The sequence below is a fragment of the Canis lupus genome, chromosome 16 (assembly GCF_011100685.1).
Source record: "Canis lupus familiaris isolate Mischka breed German Shepherd chromosome 16, alternate assembly UU_Cfam_GSD_1.0, whole genome shotgun sequence".
In the NCBI taxonomy this organism is placed as follows: Eukaryota; Metazoa; Chordata; class Mammalia; order Carnivora; family Canidae; genus Canis; species Canis lupus.
This window is the reverse complement of record NC_049237.1, coordinates 12,652,923-12,677,819: the sequence shown is the minus strand read 5'-3', so window position 1 is coordinate 12,677,819 and position 24,897 is coordinate 12,652,923. Positions and strand designations below refer to the sequence as shown.

Sequence of the window (24,897 nt, the reverse complement as noted above, 5' to 3'; positions counted from 1 at the left end):
TTCTTTGGTGATCGAGTCTGATAAGTCATTTGCAAATATCTTCTCCCATTCTGTCAGTTGACTTTGTTTCGTCAACTGTTTCCATTGCTGTGCAAAAGCTGCTTATGTTGAAGTCCCAATAGTTCATTTTTGCCTTTGTTTCCCTTGCTTTTGGAGATGTGTCTAGCAGAAGTTGCTAGTAATACAAATTACTTACTTACAGCAAGAAGTTGCTGTAGTCAGGTCATAAAGGTTGCTGCCTGAGTTCTCCTCTAGGATTTTGATGGATTCCTGTCTCACATATAGGTCTTACATCCATGTTGAGTCTATTTTTGTGTATGGTGTGAGGAAATAGTACGGTTTCACTCTTCTGCATGTGGCTGTCCAATTTTCCCAACACTGTTTATTGAAGAGACTTTTTTAGGATAGTCTTTCCTGCTTTGTCAGAGATTACTTGACCATAGAGCTGAGGATCCATTTCTGGGTTCTATATTGATCTATGTGTCTGTTTTTGTGCCAGTACCACATTGTCTTGATGATTACAGAGCTCGAAGTCTGGAATTGTGATGCCACTGGTTTTGGTTTTCTTTTTCAACATTCCTTTGGTTATTCAGGGTCTTTTCTGGTTCCATACAAATTTTAGGATTATTTGTTCCAACTCTGTGAAATAAGTTGATGATATTTTGATAGGGATCGCATTGAACATATAGATTGCTGTAGGTAGCAAAGACATTTTAACAATTTTGTTCTTCTAATGAGAATTAGGCTTTAAGAAAGAATCAAATTGTCATACTATATCTGAAATTAATCATTCATTACATAGGTTTAACAACAGGCTAGAAAGAACAGAAGACCAAATAAGTTTTAAGACTGGTCAACAGGAGCTATCTAGAATAAAACTTAGAAACTTAAAAAAAAAAAAAGGCCAGAATAGAGGGTAAGAGACACTCAGGATATGGAGTCTCTAACTCTTAATGTGTAACAGTTCCAGAAGGAGAAGAGTAAAGAGAATGAGATAAGCAATATTTGAAGAAATCTGCTGAAGTGAAGCTCAGCAGAGTTTAAGCAGGATAAATACAAAGAAAACCATACCTAAACACATCATAGTCAAGCTGGTAAAAACCAAAGATAAAAGAAAAATTGTAACAGCAGCTAGAGGGTGGGGGGAAGCTACATTTCATACAAGTGAAAAACTGTAAGAATTGGATCTGATTTCTTTACAGAAACTATTGAAACCAGAGGAAAATGGAATTGCAAACTGAAAGGAAACGGACAACCGGAAATTCTAGGTTAAAAAAAAAAAATCCTTTAGGGACACCTGGGTGCCTCAGCAGTTCAGCGTCTGCCTTCGGCTCAGGGCGTGATCCCGGGGTTCAGGTATCGAGTCCCACGTGGGGTTCCCTGCAGGGAGCCTGAGTCTCCCTCTGCCTGTGTCTCTGCCTCTCTCTGTGTCTCTCATGAATAAATAAAATCCTTTTTAAAAAATCCTTTAAAAAATCGAGGCCACTATGAAAGAGGAGGGCTGAGTATCTACTGTGACACCATCCTCTTGGCAAACATGACCCAGATTCTATATCATCTTTGAGTCCCCATACAGGGCAGCAGTGACGTCTGGAGGAGCTGGGGTCCTGAAGTTGTCACCAATCTAGCTCAGGCAAAGGGCTTTCTATGATGAAACAACCCATGAGAGACCCCTAACTCTGGGAAACGAACAAGGGGTAGCAGAAGGGGAGGTGAGTGGGGAGATGGGGTGACTGGGTGACGGGCGCTGAGGGGGGCACTTGGCGGGATGAGCCCTGGGTGTTATTCTATATGCTGGCAAATTGAACACCAATAAAAAAATAAATTTATATTAAAAAAAAAAAAACACCCAGTGCTCATCACAAGTGCCCTCCTTAATGGCCATCACCTATTTAACCCACGCCCTACCTCCCCATCAGCAACCTCAGCTTGTTCTCTATAGTCAAGAGCCTGTTTCCTGGTTTCAAATAAATTATAAACAATTATCACTTGACTAAACATTGGCCATCTTCACCCCCTCATCTTTAAGCCTGGCAAGCACCTCTATTCTCCACAATAACAGGTGGGCCAGACTCTGGCACCTGCAGGATCCCCCCACCGGTCTCTGCTGATTGTTCCTCCTAGAGCTAAAGGCTGTGTGGAGAAAATTGCTCATGGCAGCGTCCTGGGTAATGGACAAGAGCGGCTCTGGGCCTCAGTCTGCTGGAGAGATACTAGGACAGTGAGATTCTGTAGAGGGAAACAGAGGATGGCAAATTCAGCTGAGAGAACAATATGCTTCCTCCAAAGAGGTAACCACAGGTCTTAAGATGACTCTGCGCTGACGATGGCAGCATGTGACAGAAGGAGCCTGGGTCGATGAGTCACCTCACCAAGAGTGCTTGGACTCCACTGCAGCAAAGCTCCACTGAAAAAAACAGGAAATGTTAAGATACGAGCAGTTCTCCTGGATTCTTAACAGTGAAGCAACCCCTCTGGTGAGTCCCTTCGCCCCTCCGACCCAGCTTGTCTGCACTGACCAGACACAGGCTCACACAAGCCTACAGGGAAGGGAGATCCTTGTGACCTTGACAAGTATTATCTGGCTTCGAACCTGCAGAAGGAAACTAACTCAGAAGAAGGAGGCTCACCCCAGAATATGGGCCCAGGAGTCCTGTACTACACACGTCTCCCCATGCATGCCGAGGAGGTAGGTTATAGCGTGTCGCTACTTGGATCCTCTAGGTTTTGCATAGTGTCAGGTGGGGCCTACAGTGGCCAGAGCTTGTGGGTTAGTCTCCTCTAGCTGCGATTAGCGTTTTTATATTTCCCTCAGTGCACAATACAAAAAGGACTGTGTGTGTCTGTGTGTGTGTGTAGCAGCAAACAAAGTTGGGGTGTAGCATTTTAATCAACCGGGCCTCCCTTCTCTGCTTTACTGCTAGTCTGGCTTGGGTTGGAAGGCTCTAGTCTGTTTTAGAAATAGAATACTCCACAGGGTTCCAAGCAGATAGTTGTGGTCCACCGGACACCAATAACAAGCAACAAGCTTCAGTGGCCCTGCAGCCATGAGCATCTCTGGACTACCACAAAAATATCTTTCCAGCTTGGTCCTAGAGCAGGGCTCCGGTGGTAGTATCTGACTACTTGAGACCAAGCCCTTTGGGGTTTCCCTTCAGTATACGCTGCTCTGATTTTTTAAAAATTTTTAATAAGAAGCCACCATACTTTAAGGAATATGAAAGAGCTAGCCAAATGCTCTTGTGTCCTAGTTGAAGAACATTGTTATGTCAGTGAAAAGATTAAATGAGTTTATACAAGGCTGTGGATCTCTTGAGTCACCTCTCATAGAGGCCAGTCCTCTGAAGGTACAAACTCTGTTTGGCAGCACTTAAGAGAAATGTGAATAGGATGACCTCTTCACTTGAGGACCCAGGAGACCTCTCAAAAATGAATCAAAGAGTGACCTCCCCAAACTGCCATGTTATTATGTGATAACGTCTGTTCTTTTTTTTTTTAAACTTTTTTTTAAATTTTATTTTATTTATGATAGTCATACAGAGAGAGAGAGAGAGAGAGAGAGAGAGGCAGAGACATAGGCAGAGGGAGAAGCAGGCTCCATGCACCGGGAGCCTGACGTGGGATTCGATCCTGGGTCTCCAGGATCGCGCCCTGGGCCAAAGGCAGGCGCCAAACCGCTGCGCCACCCAGGGATCCCTGATAATGTCTGTTCTTTAAGAACAGACAAGATCCTGGCACCTGGGTGGCTGAATTGATTAAGCATCTAACTCTTGGTTTCAGTTCAGGTCATGATCTCAGGATTGTGGGATCGAGCCCTGTGGCAGGCTTCACATTCAGTGGGGAATCTGCTCGAGATTCTCTTTCTCCCTCTCCCTCTGCGCCTCCTCCACTTACTCCTGTGCGCAAACACGCACTCTCTCAAATGAATAAACAAATAAATAAATGAACATATATGCTCAAAGAGGGATTGAAACCCTTCCAAGGAGCCCATAAAATCTCTGTGCTCAGGTGGTAAGTTTACCTACTCTTTAGAGAAAATCCCTCAGATGATGGCAACTCCCCCTTTTTCCCAAAGGAAAAGAGGACAGTTAGGCCATGAATTCACAGGGACCCCGGGTCACATGCAGGTCTAACTCAGACATCAATGCAGCTGACCCCTGAACATCCACACCCACGGCAGGACATCTGCTTTTTTTCTCTTCAAAAGTAATTTAGATTTCAAGTCCACAATACATAACTATTATCTATAATCACCATGCTGTCCATTAGTCTCCAGAATCATCTTATAAACTGAAAGACTATATCATTTGATCAAATCTCCCCTTTTTCCCCTCAACCCAGCCTCTGATAAACTCAGCTATATTCTATGTTATTGTGAGTTTGATTTTTTTTTTTTAGATTTCATACATGAGATCCTGCAGTATTAATCTGTGTCTGATTTATTTCATTTGGTATAATGTCCTCCAGTTTCATCCATGTTATTGCAAAAGCAGGATTTCTTTCTCATGGCTGAGTGATATCCCAATATATATAAGGATATAGACTATATAATATAGAATCACATTTTCTTAATCTGTCAGTTTGCTTAAAAAGTAGATCTCAAGTGTTACCACCCCGCAAAAAATAAGTCAAGTGATGGATATATTAACTAACTTGATTGTAGTAATCATTCCACAATGTATATGTATATTAAATTATGTTATATACTTTAAATATATGCAAGATTTGTCAATCAGAGTACAGCTGAAAAAAAAACATTAAAAAAGCAATTTAGATTTACCTGTGTTGAACACTTTAATTGCTGCTATTTTTTGTTTGCTCTTAATTGATGTTTAATAGAATTATAACTCCTGAGAGCATTTTTTAAATATAGGTGGGTTTAACTTAATTATGATACATTATTTTTCTTTCATTGAGTCCCCTAGAATGAAAGGATGTAAATATTGCATCTTTACTATTATTTAAACCATCATTGACAGTTTATAAAACCAGGCAGGCTATTTGAGGGAGGGGGTGGAGATTATTTCAATATATCATTAGAAATCTGTAAAAGTAGCTTAATATTTACCCAAGAAACTTTATTGGTAATATTAGTTTTAACACAATGAAAAACTGGAACAGTAAAGACATCAGAGTTAAACCTATCAGTATTTTTATCAGTTCTAAATTCATAGATTAAGGGACTTGCAAGTTACAACCATTTGTTTCTTATTTTGTAATTTTCTGAAATTTGTAATTTCTGATTTGTTCATGTATTCAACACTTAAATGTCCTTGGACTTTATTCAGTTAATTTGCAGGTTGGATTGGTGTTAAGTACATAGAAGTCCAAGCAAACGAATTAAGGCAATTATCATCTTCAGGGAAGATTAACAGTTACATGGGGAAGGAAAAAAAAAGTCACAATTTTTTACGTGGTTCCCCTACTGTGTGTTATATTTGCAGACCTTGAATACTGATTTAAACAAAATCTTCAGGGGATCCCTGGGTGGCTCAGCGGTTTAGCACCTGCCTTTGGCCCAGTGTGCGACCCTGGAGTCCCAGGATCGAGTCCCACGTCAGGCTCCCAGCATGCAGCCCGCTTCTCTCTCTGCTTCTCTATCATAAATAAATAAATAAATCTTTAAAAATATGAATAAACAAAATCTTCATATACCCAGTTTGGAAGGAGGAGGAAGATAAGACCCGTTTGAGGCACATGGAGTCTGGGAGAAGAAATTAAGTCTTCATCTGTTACAGTTGAGAGTCAATAGATTATGCCTGAAACTGGAAAACCGGGAGGGCCGGATACAAGCAGGTTAATTTTGAGAACTGACCTAAGGGATCCCGCTCAAACAGGTGCAACTATTTGCCTCTGGAGGAGAAGGGAGAGCTTGCGATTGCGGCTTTTCATAAGGAACTCCAGAGAACTGTTGGATTCTTTGGAAACTATGGGCGTTATATTCAAACACATTTTTAAAAATGTTTTTCCGTCTCTTGTAGACTACATCACTGTGCTCACCGGCACTCCATTTTCACAGGAACTATTTTATCTAGATGTGCCAGAAAGTTAATTTTGTCTCTGCCTTGAAGGGCAGTATCACTAAGTATTTAGAAATCCTGCTTTTAATCTTCACGGGGGCCATCACTGTGCACCCAGCCCTGGCACCCAGCACTCGGCACCCAGCACTCGGCACCCGCACAGTATCTCCAGTTTGCACAACAGCCAGGGCGGGTAGGCAGTTTCCGTTTCACAGGTGGGACTCCAATGCCGATGCTCGGTGAGCTACTTTGCTCGCCTGTAGCAGGGAGGCCTGACCCCAGGGCCTCTCTCCTAGCAGACCTCGGCTTTCTAGGGTCTGGGTTCAGAAGAACTGAACGCGGGAAGAAATGGCCTGGGGAGGTGGGGGGGCTCTGGTTCGGCGCCCTGAGCCAGCTCTGCTCCCGCCTGGACCTCGCAGCCGCTCCCGTGCGCCAGGAAGCCCGCGGGGACGGGAAGGGAGCCCCCCAGCAGCGGCCCCGCGCCCACCTCGAGGTCGGGGTGCCGGCCCGGGGAAGCCCGTGGCCGCAGGTCTGGGCGGGTTTCCGCGGGGGCGGGGGGGGCGGCGGGGGCGGCGGGGGCCGAGCAGGTGCAGCGGGGCGCGGGGCGGGCGTCCGGCTCAGCGGCAGGCTCAGGACGGCCCCTCCTCTGCGAAGTCACGAGCCCCCGGCAGCGGGGAAATGAAAGTGAAATCAGCGGGGGGCGGGGGCAGCGGCGGCACCCGAGCTCCGGCTCCACCGCCCGAGCTCCCGCGGGGCACCGGCCCCCCGCCGCCCCCGGGAGCGCGGCCCCGACCCGACCGGGAGGACGCGGAGACCCGACCCCGCCCGGCCTCTTCGGAGCGTAAGTACCGGCCCCGCGGCCGCTCCGCCCCTCGCCTCCCCCCCCCCCCCGGGCGCCGGGCGCCCCCGCAGCCCCCGCAGCAGCGCCCACGGGCCGTCCGAGGCGGGGCAGCTGGCGGGGCCCGGCGCCCCGGCCCAGAGCCTCTCCAGGTACTGGACGCGCCCCCCATTCGAGCTCGGCTGCTGCTTCTGTTGCCTCGAGGACTTCCATTAGACTGACTCACCTGCGAAACCAGGGGCTCCCTCGGGGAAGAACGCGCGCGCACGCGCACACACGCGCACACACGCGCACACACGCGCACACACGCGCGCGCGCACAGCTACTGTGCACCTCGCAGTATCTCGTCCCCGCTCCATCCCTCCCCAGGCCCCGGGCCGGGCCAGCTGCAGCAGGTAGGACGACCCCGGATCCCGCCCGCCCCTATTCCCTGCCGGCGTCCTCCGCAGCCTCGCCTGCCTTATCTTACCTCATCGTGAAGGCTGTTTGCTGCGTTTCACTTTTACAGAAACACGTGATTCTGGAACTATTTCTCACGCAGAAAGAGAACAACTGTCCATGGTGCCACCCCCCCGGGGATGGGTGTCACGGCCTCCCGCCGAGGCTTGGCTATGCTTCCTTCGGCTCTTTCTCCAGTCCTGCCACCTAGGGCGGTTCTAGCCCCGGCCTTCCTAGAGTCTGCAAGACTCCCATCGCCTTGACCTGCCGTAGTGGCCTCCCGGTGGCAGGCACTCAAGTTCCTTCACACCTTTTGCCCAATTCTGTGCTGCGCATTCCTGTACATCATCATGGATTGCATCTCCGTGAACTCCTAAGTGGAATGAGTAGGCCAACAAGATAGGACGGTGTTGAGGGGCTTCTGTGCGTATTGCCAGATGGCCTCCTGGAAAGCTTGCATGAGTGTTTGACCACCATTTGTGCCACTCCTCTCCCCCCCTTCCCCCGTGACGGTGACCATAGGAACACGCCGGCTTCCCACACCTGCTGTCAGCCACTTTCGCCTGCAGTTTGATAGGAAAACTCAGAGGTTATTTGACTTGGCATATCTTCCCTTATATTACCAAAGGTATAGACTTTTTTCATGTTAGCTCATGAGATCTAGTGATTTGTGCAAGAAGGTTATGTATTTGGCCTTTCTCTTCTTGGCACGGAGCTCCCCAAACCCTTGGAATTTCCTAAGTGATAATAGTCGCAACAAACTCCTTTCAGCCATATCTGGATTTAGGTTGATGAGCTGAATTTTGACAAGTCCCTGCAGATGGGGTTTGGTCACCAGGGGAGGCCACCTTGGGATTAGAGGGGAACTTCCTAGAGCCTCACCCCACAACCCGTGGGGAGGCAGGCCGGCTGGACATTTAGTCACCCACGCCCAGTGATGTCATCCTTCGAGCCAGGTCATGAAGGGCCTCTGGAGGTGGGGAGGTGGCTCTCTTGGGACTAAGCCCTTTGCCCTTGGGACCTGGCACTCTCTTCGAGTGGTTAGTATCAGAATTCAGGTAAATAGGACACCAGCTAGTGTCACAGAGAATCGCTCGGTGGAGGGAAGCTCCCACACATCTGGTAAAAGGTACCTACTTTGGCGGACCTCTTCTGAAACGTCTTCACATCTTTCTCCGTTTCTATGGGGGTTAATGTTTTCCTTATCTATTTGTATGAACAGCAGGTGTATTAGTAATATGGATCACTTCATGTTTATTGCAGATACTTGCCACACTCACCGACTTGCAACTTTATTATATTGCCTTTGCTATATGGAAATGTATCTTTCTAAGCAGTTAAATCTGTACAACTTTTTTGTGACTTCAGTTTGCTCTTAAGTTCAAAGTGCTCTTTTCCTGTTTGCAAGTCAGATCTTGATTTTTTTCCAGATCTTTCCTTTCTATCCTCAGTTCACATTTCACGCTTGGATTCACGTGAAATTTACTTTGGTATGTGGCGTGAGAGGAGGACTTAAACTAGTTTTGTTTTCAGTTAGCTCATCGATTGCTTTCGCATGGGTTAATGGAAAACCTTCCACTGGACTAGAATGCCACTTTTATCACATATTAACTATGAAGTTAGCATAGTTATGAACTATGTGTGGCTTTTCTGAGATCCTCTACTCTTGAGCTGTCCATCCTAGTACCCCGGGTCGGGGGGCGGATTACTACCATTCTGGAGGTTTGGGCCCAGTTTCCCCCATCTTTTCTAGGAATCTACCTGGGATCTGTATTACTTTAGTTCAGTGACTCTGGCCTGCTGTCGGCCTCAGAATGGTATATTTTCAAGTGATTTAATAAGTGTGACAAATACCTGCAAATTTAATCGTCGAATACATGGACAGCACGTTCTCTTTAGCAACTGAGCTTGACGGGTGCTGTGCAGGCAGGGAACCAGGCCTTGGGCCAGGCCCCATGCAGCCCCACGTGTGGTGGCAGTCCACAGGGAATTCGGTTTGTCAGCCCAAACCTAGACTTCAACAGACTTTGGGAGGTGATCCCGAGATGCCCAGCACTTTTGTGAGGAGAGCCACCTTCCGTGTGGGTGGCAGCAGTAGGGGGGTGGGGGTGCTAACCGGGCAGAGGGCGGGAAGGAACAGCCCACGCCAGCCCTGAGACTGACATTTCCTGAGCTTCCCAAATACTGGCCCCGAAGGCTGGAGGGGGAGGCCACACAGCATCATGACTCCATTTGGCAGGATTTGCTTTCTTGGAGTTACTTGGGTGCATCTTGGAGCCCTTTTGGATGCATTACAAACTCACCACAGAGCAACCGTGTGCTCCTGTGCGAGGATAGAGGTCAGGTTCCTGGGAACCTGGACCATCTCTCCAGCCAACTGTCTACAAACCTCTTGCAAAATTTAAGATCTAGGTCTTAGTGACTGTTCCTCTCTACCTCCTCCTCCTCTTGGGTGCAGCTACCTCCATTCAGGGAGGCCTTGGTGCTTCCCGCAGGGCTAGTTGGCAGCATGGGAGTGAGGTCACCCCGGGCCTCTGCCCAGCCTGTGCCCTCAGCCTGCTGCCTGGGAGCCCAGCTCCCTGTGTGCACAGGGACAGGCATTAACGGGACACTCAGAAGATTATACTCCGCACCTCTCACCCTGACCTACAAGGCCCTCAGTGACCTGGGTCCACTCACCCGCCAGGCCTCATCTCAGTCATGGGGCTGCAGCCACCCCGGTCCTGGAAATCAGCTCCTCTCCCAACCGCATGTTTATGACAACTGCTATCTCTTCCTGGAAGGCTCTGCCCCTGGCCCCATTCAGGGTGGCTCTTTCTCACCCCTCAGGCCTCAAACCCAACGTCTCCTCCACGTGCAGGCCTTCCCTGATCCACTGAGGGAGACGAATGCCTTCCTCCTGTCACCTTCTCTCCTTTACTTCATCCTGTTTATTTCCTTCCCACATCGTTTTTAAAAGTCACAATTATCTTTTTAAAAGTATACCATTGGCATTGGTCTCCCCAACGAGAAGGCAGGCTCCGTGAAGCCAGGCCCCTGGTTTGCCCCGATTGCCAGATTCCAGAAGGCCTACAGCAGAGGGAACCATCCAGAAGGTGCCATTAATGGGGTCAGAAGGTGGAACCCCCCCCCCCCCCGCCTCCTCAGTAAGAGGGGGGTGTGACTCTCCCTGGGGAGTCGGGGAGAGGGCTGGGCAGGAGGACCATGAGCAGCCCTAGTCTCCAGGACTACTTGCCTCCAGACTGTGCATCAGGTCCTGTGAACCCCAACCTCGGCCTCCCGCCGACTAGACTAGCAGGGGAGCCCCACCACAAGGACCAGATGGAAGGGGTCCAAGGTGCAGGCATGGACTCAGGGAGAAGAACCGTGTCTCCCTCTGAATTATTTTCCAGCCCCGCCTGTAGCTGGATCACCTGCTTGTGAGGGCTGGTACCTGGCAAAACAAATGAGCGGAAAGCAAATGAACATCAACAGAGCCACTGAGATGGGCCCTCTCGGTGTCACGGGGCTCTAGGGGCCCATGATTTTGACCCTACGGGGCGGGGGGGGCAGCCTCGTGGTGTCCTAGTGTTTCTGCCAGTGAAGCTGCTTTTGTTTACGTGCAGAATTGAGTAAGTCAAATCAGCCGGGCGTGGGAGGCTGGCCTGGGGCCTGGAACCCGGGCGCTGCCCCCACCCCCTCTGAACAGTAGGAACCCGGGCTCATATTTCAGCAAAAGGAAATATGACACATTTCCCCTTCTTCTTCCCTTTTATTTGTGTCAGAGCCACACCCAGACCATGACCACACTGCTCCTGTGTCCGGCCAGGGAGAGGAACCCGGCCGCAGCCTCTGCTCACCACACAGTGCTCAGCCCGCCCAACCCTGTCCCACCGGTCCTCTGGCTCTATTCCCCCTGCAGGTCCTCCCCCTCTCTCTGCTCCTGCTGCACTCCCAGCCCCCTTCCTCCGCCTGCCCCCACTTTCCTTTTCACCCCAATCCCACGTAGGGACAGGATTCCCGCTCCCACCCCAGGCACAGGCCCGCGGCGCCTTCCAGAAGGGATGCAGGGGCGAGGGGGTAGGGGGCCGACTCCGAGACCCATGCGGACCCCACGGCCCCAGCCCTGGCCTTCCCTTCTCTGACTTCCAGTTTCCTCTCGGTGATGACAGTGACGGAGCTAGTGCTTCCTAGATAACGCTCCCCGGACCACACACCATCATCTCACTCAGTTCCTAGGACGCCTCCAGAACCGGTTCCAGTGGACTCGCTTTACGCTGACAATGCCGGGCCCTGGGAAGTGAAGGACCGCAGCAGGTGAAGGGCAGACCTGGGACTTGAACCCAGAGCCCCGATTCCACATGTCTCCGGATGGCAGTGCCTGGCAGGCCTGCTGGCGGCTCCATGGACACAGGTCCCTAATTGTTACGGCCTCCTGCCGGACGGGTGTCACTGTCCACTGGCCACGGGGGCTTGGGGACCTTCCCTGTGTGCTCTTCTGGAAAACAGAGATGAGAACCCTAAGAACCTAATGAGGCGGCACCTAGTACAGGCCCAGCCCAGGCCCGGCTCTCAGGGAACGCCCAGGAGGGCTACGTATGGCCTGGTGTCAACTATGAATGAGCCTGCGATCCGGTTAGAGCTGGTGCTCAAGGCCTTCCACTGCCCAGAGAATTCCTGAAGCTCGCCCTCCATGCTCTCCCACTGCTGCCCCCTCCAGCTTTCCGAAGCCATTAATGAAAAGGCCCCCAGAGGTGAACTTAGAACTGACAGCAACCTAGGGACCCACCTGTTTTCTCTTCCAAGCTTCTGTTCCAACACCAAAATGATACGATCCGGCCTCCACCAGGCAGCCCTGTAGGCCCTGGTGGCGACAGCTCGTGGCCGAGCCCTTGGCCTCCAAGGGCCCCGTACCTCGTGTGCTCTCACTGTGCGGCTCAGCTGACACATCCGAGAAAGGAGCATCTTGTAGAGGGCTCCCATCACATGGAAGAATGAGGGGCCAGAAGGAGGACGACCACCAGGACAGAGATGTAGGTGGGGAAAAAAATAAAACACGGGGAGGAGTCTGAGCAAGTCTGTGTGCCATTGGCAACATCCATCCGGTCATCCACGTGTCACTGAAGAGACCTTGAGTGCCTACCGGGTGCCTGGTGCCGGGGCCAGAGCAGTAAAAGATAGATTTCTAGTAGATAAACGGCCAGCTGGCCACAGACACCTAGGAATGGGCAGCGGATCAAATTCCTTGCCTCCACCTCACTGGGGCGAGTGAGGGGGGACAAGGAAAGGCTAAGGACGGTAGGTGGAGAGCTGTGGAGATCGGGAAGGGGGCCCCAGGGGTGCTGGCCGCTGGGCCTGTTAAGGTTGAGGTGCTAACCAGGGCTGCACACGGAGCTCGGCAACACGTTCCAAGGGGACTAGAAGCCCCATGTCTGGTGGAGGAGCCACCGTCTGGCCTAAAGAGGTGCAGGGGTGCTCTGCGAGGCCACCGCGGGGCACGGCACGTGACGGGCATGCACGGATGAATGAGGCACCTGGCAAGAGACCCAAGCCCAGGCTCTGGAGCCCCTCTGGGTGCTGGATGTCATCAGACCCAGGGCAGGAAGAACAAACTGAAAAGAATGGACCGATGCGGGGCGGGGCGGGGGGTTGGCTTGTTTTTGTTTTTTTGGTTTTTTTTGCCAGCCAACATAACATTTTAATAAGTTCAAGCATAAGTGCTAGTTTTGAGTTTCTTTGAATATACTTCTGGCTGAACGTACTTGTCTTGATTTCATAGAATAATTCTAACCAATTTGTCAATCACATATGAAACTTAAAAGCTCTAACTATGAACAAATCTTTAGGTCACAGTTCCTATATTGTTCTTACAGAAAACGGAGTAGAGGAGAAGGGGGTTTTGTGGGAGTCCCAGTCACTGGGACATGAGGAAAGGGTAGCATGGAAGGAAGGCCGTGATCTGCACAGTGATGGACGAGAACTCGTGCATGGGCGTGTGATGGATGCATGCGTGCGAGGGTCACAGAGGGAGGCAGCGAGCAGGGGAACAAGCGTACTAGGACAGCGTGGAAAGTGCCCTGGGATTCCGTGACCGGGCAGTGTGAGGGCCCCTCAGGCATCCTGAGAAGCAAGTCAGTGGCAAGAAATGAGGATCCACAACATCCAGCAAGAAATGAGGATCCACAAAGTCCAGCGCAGTTACTTCTAGTCTTGCCGAATAAGGTCGGACAGCGGACCGCGTGCATTGGGCACCTGCGGAGTGGGATGCAAACACAGACTTCTGTGAGCCCCGCTGCGTCAAACAACGCCATGGAAGGAAGTGTGATGTCCGCAGTGGCGATTCCTACCGCCACCCAAAGTTATAGATGATTTTTAGTCATTCACAAATTTTTCTGTTTTTTGTTGTTGTTGCTGTTGTTTGTTTTTTTACAATCAGCATCTACTGCTTTATTATAAACCGGAAAAAAGTTCAGCTAAAAAATAGCAGCAGCGATTGAACAGCCTTCCCAGTTACCGTCCCAAGGATTGGAAAGCTCCCAGTGGAACGGGATTACTAGGATTGTTCAAAGCCACAAGAGCCAGGGCCAGGCCCTGAGGGCAGCAGAGAAGCGCGCCATGGGGCTTTCCAGCCAAACACCCGTTTGCTTCCAAACGTTTAGACAAAGGAGCCACGACTGGCCTCCAGCCCTGTCCGCTGGTCCCAAGTCTCTCCAGGGGTCCGCAGCCACAGCTTTGCTGGCTTGTCAGGGTGGGTGTGTGACAAGGAGCGGGGAGGGACTACAGGATGCCACGGGGCATTTCCTTCCTTCCCTCCCTCCCTCCCTCCCTCCCAAGCTCATTCAAAAAAAGTTCCTAGTGTGTCTCAGGCACCATCCTGGGGATAAGGTAGATGGCAGAGGGGGTTGGGGGAGGTCAGCAGCATTGGAGGCAGACAGCAGGTGGGACCCCACAGTGGGTGGGCTGGGGAGCAGGCTCAGGGATGGAGCCGCCCGCACCTCGCGGCTGAACAGAGCAGGGGTGCAGCACAGGGAGCAGGTGCACGTGGCGCCAGGTGGCCTTGACTGTAAGCTCCAGACCCCAGGAGCTGGTCCTGAACTCTATGCCTGTAAGGACCAGGGAAAAGGGACACTAGGGGCGACCTCCTCCTCCCCCTGCGCCGCTCCCCGCTCCCGGGCTTCCCAGCTCCATCTTTCTTTAGTGCAGCCTCCACTGAAGACCTCCCAAAGGGCAGCTGGGAGAAAGAGAGAAAACCCCAAAGGCCAGGATCCCGCAGAGGGAGCCTTGGAGGGAGCCTCGGCCAGAGGCCCAGAGGCAGCTGCCACCATCCCCCCTCTGGGGCCCCAAGCCTTTTGCATGGGGTGGGGGTGGGGGGGCTCTGTCTTCAAGTCAAAAGTGCTTAATAATAGCAAGTTTTGGAACCCAGGTGGAATAGGCTTGGAACAGGGGCGATGAGAGGGAGCGTTCCTAGGAAGCCAGCCCCGCTCCTGCTCGGTTGGGCATAAGCAGCGGAGGCTAGTCAAAGATTTTTTTTTTTTACGATTTTTTTTTTTTTTTTACGATTTTACGATTTTTATTTATTTACGATAGTCACACACACAGAGAGAGAGAGAGAGGCAGAGACACAGGCAGAGGGAGAAGCAGGTTCCATGCACCGGGAGCCCGACGCGGGACTCGATCCCGGGTCTCCAGGATCGCGCCCTGGGCCAAAGGCAGGCACCAAACCGCTGCGCCACCCAGGGATCCCGTTTTTTTAAAGATTTTTTTTTTTTTTTAATTTTTATTTATTTACAGCGGAGGCTAGTCAAACCTCGTTTCCTATCAAACCCTTGTTCAAAAGGGGGTTCCAGCCTGGAAACCTGTTCCACACCCTGATACCTAAATCCACTAAAAACCACAGATACAGGTTCTTACATGTGTTGGTTAAATATGCAGAACCATACAAACCCCTCCCTGCGGGGCCCGGGGAACACTGAAGACCCCTGAGGACCTGGGAGGCCTTGCGGTGCAGCACCAGCGCTCCAAGAACCTCAGGCCTCCTGGGTTTCATTAATTCAGGCCTCCAAAGGGGGCAGTGAAGGGGGCGGGGGGGGACAGGCCCCTCACACTTCCACTGCAGGGCCTCCCTGCCCAGCTCCCCTGAAGAAGCCGTGGGCCCTGGTCGTCGCAGCCTGCGTCCCCATGTGTCCACATCCTCATGAATCCGAAACCTCCTAAGGGGGCTCCGGCCTGGCCCCCAGGCAGCGTCCCCAGCTCTCTGCCTAAGGAGTTACTGAGAAATCTCATTGTTTGCACTTACTCAGGTCTCTGAAGAGCCACCTGCTGAAGGGTGAAGGATTGTCCTCTGTGTGATGGTGTTAGGAGGTGCGGTCTCTGGGCGGTGACCAGGTTGACAGTTCCTTGTGAATGAAACCAGTGGCCCTGTTAGGCCCCAGGCTGCTCCCCTGTCCCTGCCACCAGGGGAGGACAATCCAAAGCTGTCCAGCTATGAAGCAAGGGTGGGTCTCCCAGCCACGCCATGGGCTTGCCAGCCTCGGGAGCTGTCCCCTGCCGTCTGCGGCCTCTGGCTTGGTGGCCCCGGCGGCTCACATCCTGCCCCCTCACGAGTGTTCTTCTTCCCCGCCTGGGCATTTTCTGTTTGTGCAGAACAAATGAGGGATGTGGCCAGACGCCCCTTCCTTCCAGGCAGCTGAGGGACAGGGAGGGGGCTGCTCCTTCCCAGGGTCCCTTCCGAGGCAGCCTCCCCCCCGCTCACCCCACGCCAGGACACCACTCTAGATTTTGTCCCCTGCACCTGGTGTCTAGTGAGGCTGGCAGCCGGGAGTTCCTGAGCACTCCAGGTCGGTGGCTGTTTTACTCCATATTTTACAAATATGCAGACGACTGTTGTAGAGGCCAATTTAGGGAAGTCCTAGGAGTAAAAATGGAGTGAAAAGATTTTTCAGGTTTGATGAGGAAGGTGTATGCTATATGAGAGGGGCTACAGTTAAGTTTTCTGCAGACCAATTGGGCAATATGCAGTAAAATCACTAAAAAAATATTTCTACCTTGGACTCAGTGACCGTACTCGTGGACACCTGGCCTAAGGCAAAGTCAGAACCATAGGACGGGACTGTCGTTTATAATGGTGAAGAACGGAAACAAGTCAATCATGTGCTCATGAGCTATAATGCGGCCATTAATGTTTTTAAAGACCATTTAACAGCTTTGAGAAAGTTTCAGAATATTCAGTGAGAAAATCGTTGCGGTCAACCCTATAATTATTTAACAAAAACATCAGCACATAGGAAAAAACTACCGGTAGGGAATTAATAGTGGTTTTATGTATGTGGTGGGATAAGAGTCTCTTTTTTTGTATTTTTTCTTTTAAAAATTATTTTCCGAGATCCCGATAATTACCGTTGTCCTCAGGGGGAGAAAATGTCACAGACACTTAAGAAAGTAGTGAGTATGACTGTGTGATTTCATGACCAGGTGGCGTCTTGTCTTCAGCGAGTCCTGACTCCCAGAGCAGGGCAGGTGAGCTGAGAGAGCAGTCTGCAGAGCTCCTCAACCCCAGCTCCTGTGAGCATGAGCTTCTGAGCTTCTAGAACCACCAGGGCCTGGCCCCAACCCTAGAAGGTCTGATTTGACTGCCTGGGTCCCATTGACGGTGGTTCTCACAGCCCCCGGGTGGCATGGCTGTGGCCCTGAGAACTGGGGACCCCTGTGCCTTCGGCCGTCCCCCAGCTCCTGGCCCCCAGGGACCCCTGACAAGCCCATCCTTCACCCCTGACAAGCCCATCCTCGGAAGGACCTGAGAGACTTCCTCACGGACGTTTGCAGGGGCCTGCGGTGGAAAGGGCAGCGAGGCCTTTGTTCAGAGGGCAGGGGTCAGCCACAGGCACCCCCATCTGCCCCGGGCTAGGCAGTGGAGGCCTAACTTTCCTGGACTCCCTGCTCCCTGTGCCTGGGAGGGCGGTCCACATGCTCCTGGAATTCCAGAAGGGAGAACCTGAGCTTGTGAGGAGGCTGGGGGAGAGCCCGGGCACTCACTGATGTGACTTCCCGCAGGTCCCCAGGAGGCAGCGGACCACAGGGCAGGAGAAAATGGCCCTCCCGAGGCCCAGGCGGGGCAACCAGCTGCTCTTCCTGGGCATCATGTTAGTCACGGTGGTGGTCATCTCCCTGCTGTTCTACGCTCTCCTCTGGAAGGCCGGCAACCTCACGGACTTGCCCAACCTCAGAATCGGCTTCTACAACTTCTGCCTGTGGAACGAGGGCACCGGCTCCCTCCAGTGTCACCAGTTCCCCGAGCTGGAGGCCCTGGGCGTGCCACGGGCCGGCCTGGCCCTGGCCAGGCTGGGTGCATATGGGGCCCTGGTCTTCTCTCTCTTTGTCCCCCTGCCTCTGTTCCTGGCCTGGTGCAACGGTAACGACGGAGAATGGCAGCTGGCGGTGGGCTTCCTGGCCATGGCGTCTGCGCTGCTGGCCAGTGGCCTGGGCCTCTTCCTCGCCTATACGTGGAAGTGGGTCAGGCTCTCCCTCCTGGGGCCTGGGTTCCTGGCTCTGGGTGCTGCCCAGGCCTTGCTCGTCCTCCTGCTGATGGCCACGGTTGTGTTCCCTCGGAGGGCAGAGGACAAGAGCAAGCTTGACAGCTGCTAGTTCTGTCAAAAACATGATTGCCAGAGTTCAGTCTGAACCTCGCTCAGAGAAGGTGCCAGAAAACCGAGGGGCTCGTATGTCTTCTCAGCCTGTTTCATAGCAAATGCCGATCTCAAGCTCTAGCAGACGGGGCCCCTCCAGGGTGAAGGTGGGGTACCCCAGGTCAAGAAAGCCAGGAGGCAGCAATGGCAGGACAACCTGAGTGCAGGGTTGTCCGTCCTACGGGGCTTCTAGGGCTCACAAGGACACCCCAAACCCGCGTAGCTCACGGTCACAAGAACTCCTGCCTCAATGCACTGATCTGAGCAGGCCTTCTTACGTCATCCTCAGAATGACAGGAGATTCCTGTCACGAGGCCTGATTTCCAGGATAATCTGCCAAATGTCAAAGTGGAACCCAGTGAGGATTCATGGCTACAAATGGGGAACATTCTGAGAGAGAGAGAGAACAAGAGAGAGGGCCAAGAGCGCCTCGGCGTCTCCCTTGGGCCCTGGTGAGCAAGCTCCCCCTCTCCATGGTGGGTGTCATGGGATGGGCCCAGGGGTGACCCCTTGAGGGATTCACTCAAGACAGAAGCCATGGGCACAAATTGAGGCCTTGGTGGCTTTGAGGGTCTCCTGGACCTGAAACCAGACAAATCAGGGGGTCGGGGGGCAACTCCCTCCTAGCACGTGACCCAGGCAAGCAGAACAGTCCCAGTGCACACCGAAGCCGCATCCCTTCCCTTCTCCACCCAGAACTGGAAAGGACAGAAACACAATCTCGGCCTTGGGGAACTGTTTGTATTTCTCCACGCAGCGCATTGACGACCCCGCACAGCAAAGGACTGCCTCGTCCCACGCCTGTCAAAAGCCACACTGAATAAAGACAGAAATATGGACTCTGGGTGTCTCGTCCTTAAGAGTTTCCCATGGGCTGCAGCCCCACTCGGGCTTCACGACTGCCCAGGGACCGAGGTGGAGCCAGCCAGGGAAGGAGGTGGGGATGCGGGCCGGAGGCAGGAGGCCTTCCAGTCAGGGCCCCAGGCAGAGCAGAGCATAGTGGCACCGGGTGGGCAGCTGCCTCCAGGGCCGCTCGAGTCATGGAAACTAGGTCTAAAATAGGCCTCCTCCTTAAGCGGTAGGAATTCCAGTGAACTTCACCACCATACTCTCCCTCCTTTCAAAATTAGTAAGTTAACCCCTTGGTTCCAGTGGGTTTGACCCCATGTCTGCCTTTTCCCTGGGGCTGACCCTCCAGGTGGAGGAGGCGCAGTACAGAGAGTCCAGGGGAAGCGCATCCCAACAGGACAGCGCCCAGGGCTCAGAGCATCCGGGGCCTGCCTTCCAAGGAGGTCGGGGGAGGGAGGCCCCGGCAGGCAGGGCCAGGCAGCCGGCTTCCCTCAGGCCCCAGCAAAAAGTCCTGTGAAGTGTATCCTTTAGCTGAAAAATATTTCCCTGACGTACTTCAGCATGTCCTCATCCTCGTCCTGGTCAGGGCTTGAGCGGCATGCAGAGTCAGGCCCCGCGGGTCCCTGCTGGGGGCTGAGGCCCTGAGTAGGGGCCTCCTTCCCATTGTCCTCATCCTCACTTCTACTCCCAGGGGAACTCGGGGCCCACGCTAAGCGGGCTGGGAACAGCTCTGGCTTATCAGCACCAGCCGGAGTCACTGACTCCCAGGGCTCTTCCTGTTTCCGGGCCTGTGGAGTAGAAGAGACAACAGGGAAAACAGACATTGTGTTGTTTCCCGAAGGAACGTGCGGGTTTATCCATCGTCGGCGAAGCAGAGCGTGTGCAGAAGCCACTGTGAAGCCAGCGTGTGACCAGGTCAAGTGACCAGGTCAAGCGGCGCTCCTAAATCAGAGCCTCCCCATCCCCTCCCCTCCCCGCCCCTGAGGAATACCAGGGTGGAAAAGAACACTAGGAAAACCATATCTGGAAATGCAGGGGTGACAGGAAGGAGCACAGGACACAAAACTTGAGTGCGGGCCTTGGCTCTGTCACTTGCTGGCTGTGTCACTATGGGAAAAGGCCTGGGCCTCAATTCCTTTATCTGTAAAATGGGGATAATATCTGAAATAACCATCGCCAGGTGACAGCAAGGATTCAGTGAGCCAATATATACAGAAGTACCCAGTCAACATACACACAATGCTACGGTGATACAACCCCTATTTGCTTCAGGAGCCAGAAGACCTGGGTGGGGGCATTCGGATAAGGAGTCACCTCACCCAACTGAGACCCCGCCAAGAACATAAGCATCTAAAGGCTCCCCATCGCCTCCAGCTACCAGCCCAGTCACGCCAGGGACAGCTGCCCTCCCTCCCACGGCCACTCCCGCCCCAGGTGTCCCGCCCAAACACTGAGTCACATCTCACACAGGGAGAGGCCAAGGGGAGTGGGACCGTGAGAGATGTGCTAGACACGGGACAGGTGGAAGACATGGGATGACAGGGGACGGGGTTCCCCGAGGCCACCTGAGAACGCAGGGCGTCTCTTTTGGTGCCATTAACCGAGGGCCCAGCGCAGTTTCTGATCATGACTAAGAGCCACAGTGGACTTTACCTCAATCAGGATCCCCAGAGCAACGTCTACCATCTCAGCCTCGCTCATGCAGTACGCAGTCCTCATTGCAGGCAGTCTGAAAGGAAGGCATGGTGCTCAGATGGGGACAGGCGGGTCTCAGGTCTCACAAGGGGGAAGAGAAGGAGAGCAAGAGTCCCAGCCCGGGGCCCTCCCACCTGCCGCCACTGGAACAGGGCATGAAGGCCGCTCCTTGGAGTCCCTGCCCCCACACAACGGACTCCAGCGGGTCAGATGACAGGTTATCAGGCCGAGTCATGACCAAAACCCACCTGCACCCGTGGCCACTATAAAGCAGGACCCAGAAGGTCTGAAGGGAGGTGGGTCAGTAAGAAGAGCCAGGGAGGGGAGCACTGAGTGCCGGGCCTAGGAGGATGCAGGGACGCTCCCTCCCTGGTGGCCTGAGGACTCCCCCAAACCACCATCATTCAGCTGATTTCATGCTGCTCCAGCGACTGCTGCTCATCTGTTCCTGATCTTCCTGCAGGCAGACTGGCCCCTGGTCCACTGAACTTGACCACTTAATGGTCAGGTCACAATGCTTGTTGCAAATGAAGACACCGGCACCTTGGACAACTGGTGTCTGAGAGTTTGGCTACTGTGCATTAGCCAGAAGGGGAGCGCTGCCTGGGAGCTGACACCTGAGGCCTGGCCGGGGAGCTGCACCAGCACCCTGCGGAGGCAGCTGGGGCCTGGGACCCTGGAACACCCACCACCTCCTGCTCCCCCAGCACCGGAAGGTTCAGCCCCAGCAAGTGTGATGCCCACAAAACCTCCCTCCTCCTGTTTCCCCAGGTCCCCAACCAGAAGTTGCCCCACCTTGCTGCAGCAGCTCCCTGCACTGCCCTCTTTGGCTTGGGGGTCTCCTGGGTTGTCATCCATGCGGGAAGGACCCTCTTCTTATCCCCGGATTTTACAGCTTCCATTTCTCTTTTCTTTCCTGAAGTCAGAGCCCAGGCTTAACGACTTGCTTTTCTAAATCAGGACAGCAAACCCCATTCTCATCACACCAGGAATTCCAGGTTTGTCCTGCATGGGAGTCATACCTTAATTCCTACAAAGAACAAAGTTTAGTGAATTCTAGTAAGTCAGAGTACTCCCAGCCATCAACTGTAATTACTGGTCAGGACAGGCCAGAGGTTAGCTGGGCAAAGAGCAGGGCCCAGATGCTGGCTGTACCCGGGGTGCCCAGCCTGCCCCACCCTTAAAGTATCTTCCATCCTCTCTCCCTCACCTCCCCAACTCCAGACCCGTCATTTCCTCGGACCTTGGTGCAGTTACAGGGAACCCCAGGACCACTTTAATTCACCCACACTCCCTTAATCCAAAAGATTCATCTGACAGGCCAGATTCTAGCCGGCAGCAGGGATGGGGAGGAGGACAGGGATCCGGGAGAGGGGCAGGGATGGGGGAGGGGCAAAAGGGATGGGGGAGGGGTGGCAGGGACCAGAGGGGGCGGGGACAGGGGCAGGGCGGCGGGGAGGAGGAGGGAGGAGGGCCGGGGAAGGGGGTGGGGCCTGGGGAGGCCTGGCGTGGCCTCGGGGCACCCCCAAGCCCGGCCCCCCCGCCCCGCCCAGACTCAGTCCCCGCCCTGGGCTCTCGAGGTCCGAGGTCCGAGGCTCGCCCTCCCCCCGCAGCCCAGGGCTCCGCCCAGGACCTCACTGGGGCAGAGGTCAGCCGAGACAGGCCGGGAGCCCTCTCCCAGTCGTCGTTTATCGCTCACCTGGAAGGCGGGGTACCCCGTCAGGGGCTGCGAAGTGCGCAAGGTCGCAAGGAGGTTGGGCGCAGCCAGCGGGGCCCCGCAGCCGCTCACTCGGCCTCACCCCGGCCTCACCCCGCCGGTCAGCGGCCGCCGCCCCGCCCGGGCTCCAGGGGCAGAGGCGGAGCGAGCCCGGCCCCGATCCCCGCGGACCCGCGCCGCCCGCCGAGCCGGAGCCGGGAGCGGAGGGGACGCGCGGGCACGGGCACCTCCACCTCCACCTCCACCTCCACCTCCACCGGGCGGCGGGCGGGCGGAGGGGGGGGAGGAGGGGGGTGCAGGGCCAGGCTCGGGGGACCGCGCGCTCCTCGGGCTCGGCCTCCCCGCCTCCGGGCTTCCGGGGCCTCCGGGCTTCCGGGCGGCGGGGACCCGGCCGGCCCTGCGCGCGCCCCCGCCCCACCCCCACCCCCACCCCGCCGCCCCCCGCGCGCCCCACTTCCGGCCCCCCTGCGCCCGCGCGGGGACCCGCTCGCCGCCCGCAGGCAGCCGCCCCCCCTGCCCCGGGCTCCCTGCGTCTCGGGCGGACCCTACTCGGGGCCCCTCTGAGCTCCCCGCTGGGCCGGGCCCTGGGGCTCCCCCGCCCCTCTGGGCCCCGGCGCAGCAGCGAGCGTCCAGCCGCGGACCCGGACCCCAGCCCCCAATCCCGAGCGCCCTCACACCTGGGCGGCTCTAACTCCCCGCCTTCCAGGGCGCGCGTGGTCACCCAGGTGGCCTTCAGCAGGCCTCCCAGAGCAGAGTGGAACCAGGGCCGCCCCCCCCCCCCCCCTTGACCAGGCAACCCCCTTCTCCCTGCTGCGTTCACAGTGAAGCCCCATGGCTCTCCCCGACCAGGAACCTAGGGTATCTGACCCTGAAAAGAGCCTGCCTTGATGTTTTCAACAAGTGTCAAGAATAATGTTCTATTTAGTGGAATATTTTTTACAGTCCCCAAACATGGCTTCATTTGAGGTTTGCCAGCCAGACTTTACTGGAGTGTCAACTCCTGGGCCGCCCCCACCGAGTCGGAAATTAGGGTGAGAGGAGGAGGGTCTGCATTTTAAAAGGAAAAAAAAAAAACCTTGGGATTCCCACAAGGACCAAGTCTGACTCTCCTTGCTGGGGGTACACATCCCAGGGGGAGAGGGCCCAGGGTAAGCCCCTTGGGTGCAGTAAAAGAAACGAAAGCCTCTGCTTAGACTTGCTATCTTAAAAGTAGTTGCCACTAACACAACATTCAGATCGGCGCAGGTGTTCCCTCGGCGGCTCCACAAAGCTCCCCAGGCGTCCTTGGTGCTTTGCCGTCAAGTTTAGCCTGACGCCGGGACCTGCAGTGGACACGTGGAGCTCGCATCCAGTTTAAGACGCACACTCAGCTTAGAGCAGGCTAAGGGGCCAGCAAAGGAGCCCCAGGGCAAGGCCGTGACAAGACATGCGAGCACAAGCCGTCACAGGTCAACCTTCCCCTGCTGCACTTGGAGGTGAAAGTATGATCAGAACCGACCGTCCAGCCCCCAAATGTGAGACCAGCCCCTTGAAATGTGATTTCTAACACATCAGCCACAGGAATAATGACCCTCCAGCGGCTGGAGGCGCACAACAGGGGGGCTTGCAGACCCTGACCAGATGCTCTCCTCCCACTGTATGTGCAGCACTTTCACCCACTGGGCCGGGAAGGTTTAGCCCAGTCGAGGCTTCACGAGATCAATGGTTTCAAGTCACAGGGCCAAGCCGCGGTGCCTGGGGTCGTATAGCTGCAGGCTGAACCTGGACTCCGCTTCATCTTTTCAGGAGGGCAGCACCGGGGGGCCTGCTGGTCTGGCTCCAGGGGCCTCTGCTCCCAAGCTGAGCCTGGACAAACCCAAGTCTAACCCAGGAAGCAGCATTTTGTTTTGTGAATAAAGGAACAGAAGACTCTTGTTCTTAGTGGAATCCCTCCTCCTCTACGTGTCTGCCTAAAACCTCTTCCCAGGAGAGAGGAGGAACGGGAAGCCTTCGTACCGGAGTAGCTGCAGGGAGAGAAGCCCACACAGGGGTAGGAACCCCGGGCTGTGGGACGCACACAGGCTGGAGTCAACTGCTGAAGTGCTTTGAAAGCCGTGCTCCCAAGCGCAGCGGAGCCGGCAAGCACAGAAAGCACAGACAGGTTGGGGGGCTGGTGAGGGGGCCCCCAGGCTGGGCTCTCAGGCAGCTGTGGCCAGAGGACCGTAGGCACACCCACACCCAGCCCGTGGGCTTGGCACCTGAGGCTGCACTGGCTTGATGGCTTCCCCAAGAGCTGCCCTTGCCCAAAAGAAGTGGGAGGAGTCTTGCTGGGGTCCCGAGCAGGTGCCCTGGCCAGCTCTTGTGAAGGACAGGGAAGTCTAAGTCTTGACGTGTTCTCCTGGAGGTCAAGAGCTCCTCCTGGAGGGGGGACAGGTGACAAAGGGGGGAGCACCAGGCGGCACTCAGGATGGAGTGAAGGCTGAGGAGAGACAGGCAGACAGGGGCAGGTCTGGCCACCTCCTTTTGCCAATTTCAAAAGATCAGAGGTTCCTGGGGTTTGGGGGTTTCTGTGTGTTTTGGGGTAGTGTTGTGGTTTTGTGTCTTTAGGCAGGGCCGTGGAGCCCCTCAATCTCAAGCCAAGGTCAAAACAAAAGGGAGGTGGTGGGTGTTCAGCCCAGACCATAAAAGAAGAGATAGAAG

The 24,897-nt window shown here is 54.2% G+C and overlaps 2 protein-coding genes across 20 annotated transcripts; one reads left to right on the top strand and one right to left on the bottom strand.

The window, feature by feature from the left end:
* Window positions 1-1,778: 1,778 nt before the first annotated feature.
* On the top strand, window positions 1,779-18,797 carry TMEM140 (transmembrane protein 140). Of its 8 annotated transcripts, XM_038559467.1 has the most exons (4): window positions 2,078-2,477; window positions 2,600-2,689; window positions 16,747-16,791; window positions 17,326-18,797. In XM_038559467.1, the coding sequence occupies exons 1-4, from the start codon at window positions 2,424-2,426 to the stop codon at window positions 17,914-17,916; spliced, it is 780 nt and encodes a 259-aa protein (XP_038415395.1). In that variant the 5' UTR covers window positions 2,078-2,423; the 3' UTR covers window positions 17,917-18,797. The 8 variants fall into 8 exon arrangements, 6 of the variants coding, with proteins under 6 accessions (XP_038415395.1, XP_038415396.1, XP_038415397.1 ...); XM_038559468.1 differs by lacking the exon at window positions 16,747-16,791 and having other exon boundaries at window positions 2,080-2,477; XR_005371270.1 differs by lacking the exons at window positions 16,747-16,791; window positions 17,326-18,797 and adding an exon at window positions 5,445-5,971 and having other exon boundaries at window positions 2,428-2,477.
* Window positions 13,117-22,358, bottom strand: CYREN (cell cycle regulator of NHEJ). 12 transcript variants are annotated; one of them, XR_005371277.1, is made up of 7 exons: window positions 22,201-22,357; window positions 21,297-21,531; window positions 20,460-20,535; window positions 19,825-19,947; window positions 19,362-19,594; window positions 16,067-16,183; window positions 14,964-15,671 (listed from the first exon to the last, which is right to left on the bottom strand). XR_005371277.1 is itself a non-coding variant. In XM_038559473.1 (6 exons), exons 2-6 carry the CDS (start codon window positions 21,401-21,403, stop codon window positions 16,138-16,140), a joined length of 585 nt encoding a protein of 194 aa, XP_038415401.1. In that variant the 5' UTR covers window positions 21,404-21,531; window positions 22,201-22,357; the 3' UTR covers window positions 15,996-16,137. The 12 variants fall into 12 exon arrangements, 4 of the variants coding, with proteins under 4 accessions (XP_038415403.1, XP_038415401.1, XP_038415402.1 ...); XR_005371276.1 differs by lacking the exon at window positions 14,964-15,671 and adding an exon at window positions 15,765-15,906; XR_005371278.1 differs by lacking the exons at window positions 19,362-19,594; window positions 19,825-19,947 and adding an exon at window positions 13,117-13,527 and having other exon boundaries at window positions 15,572-15,906; window positions 22,201-22,358.
* Window positions 22,359-24,897: the final 2,539 nt, after the last annotated feature.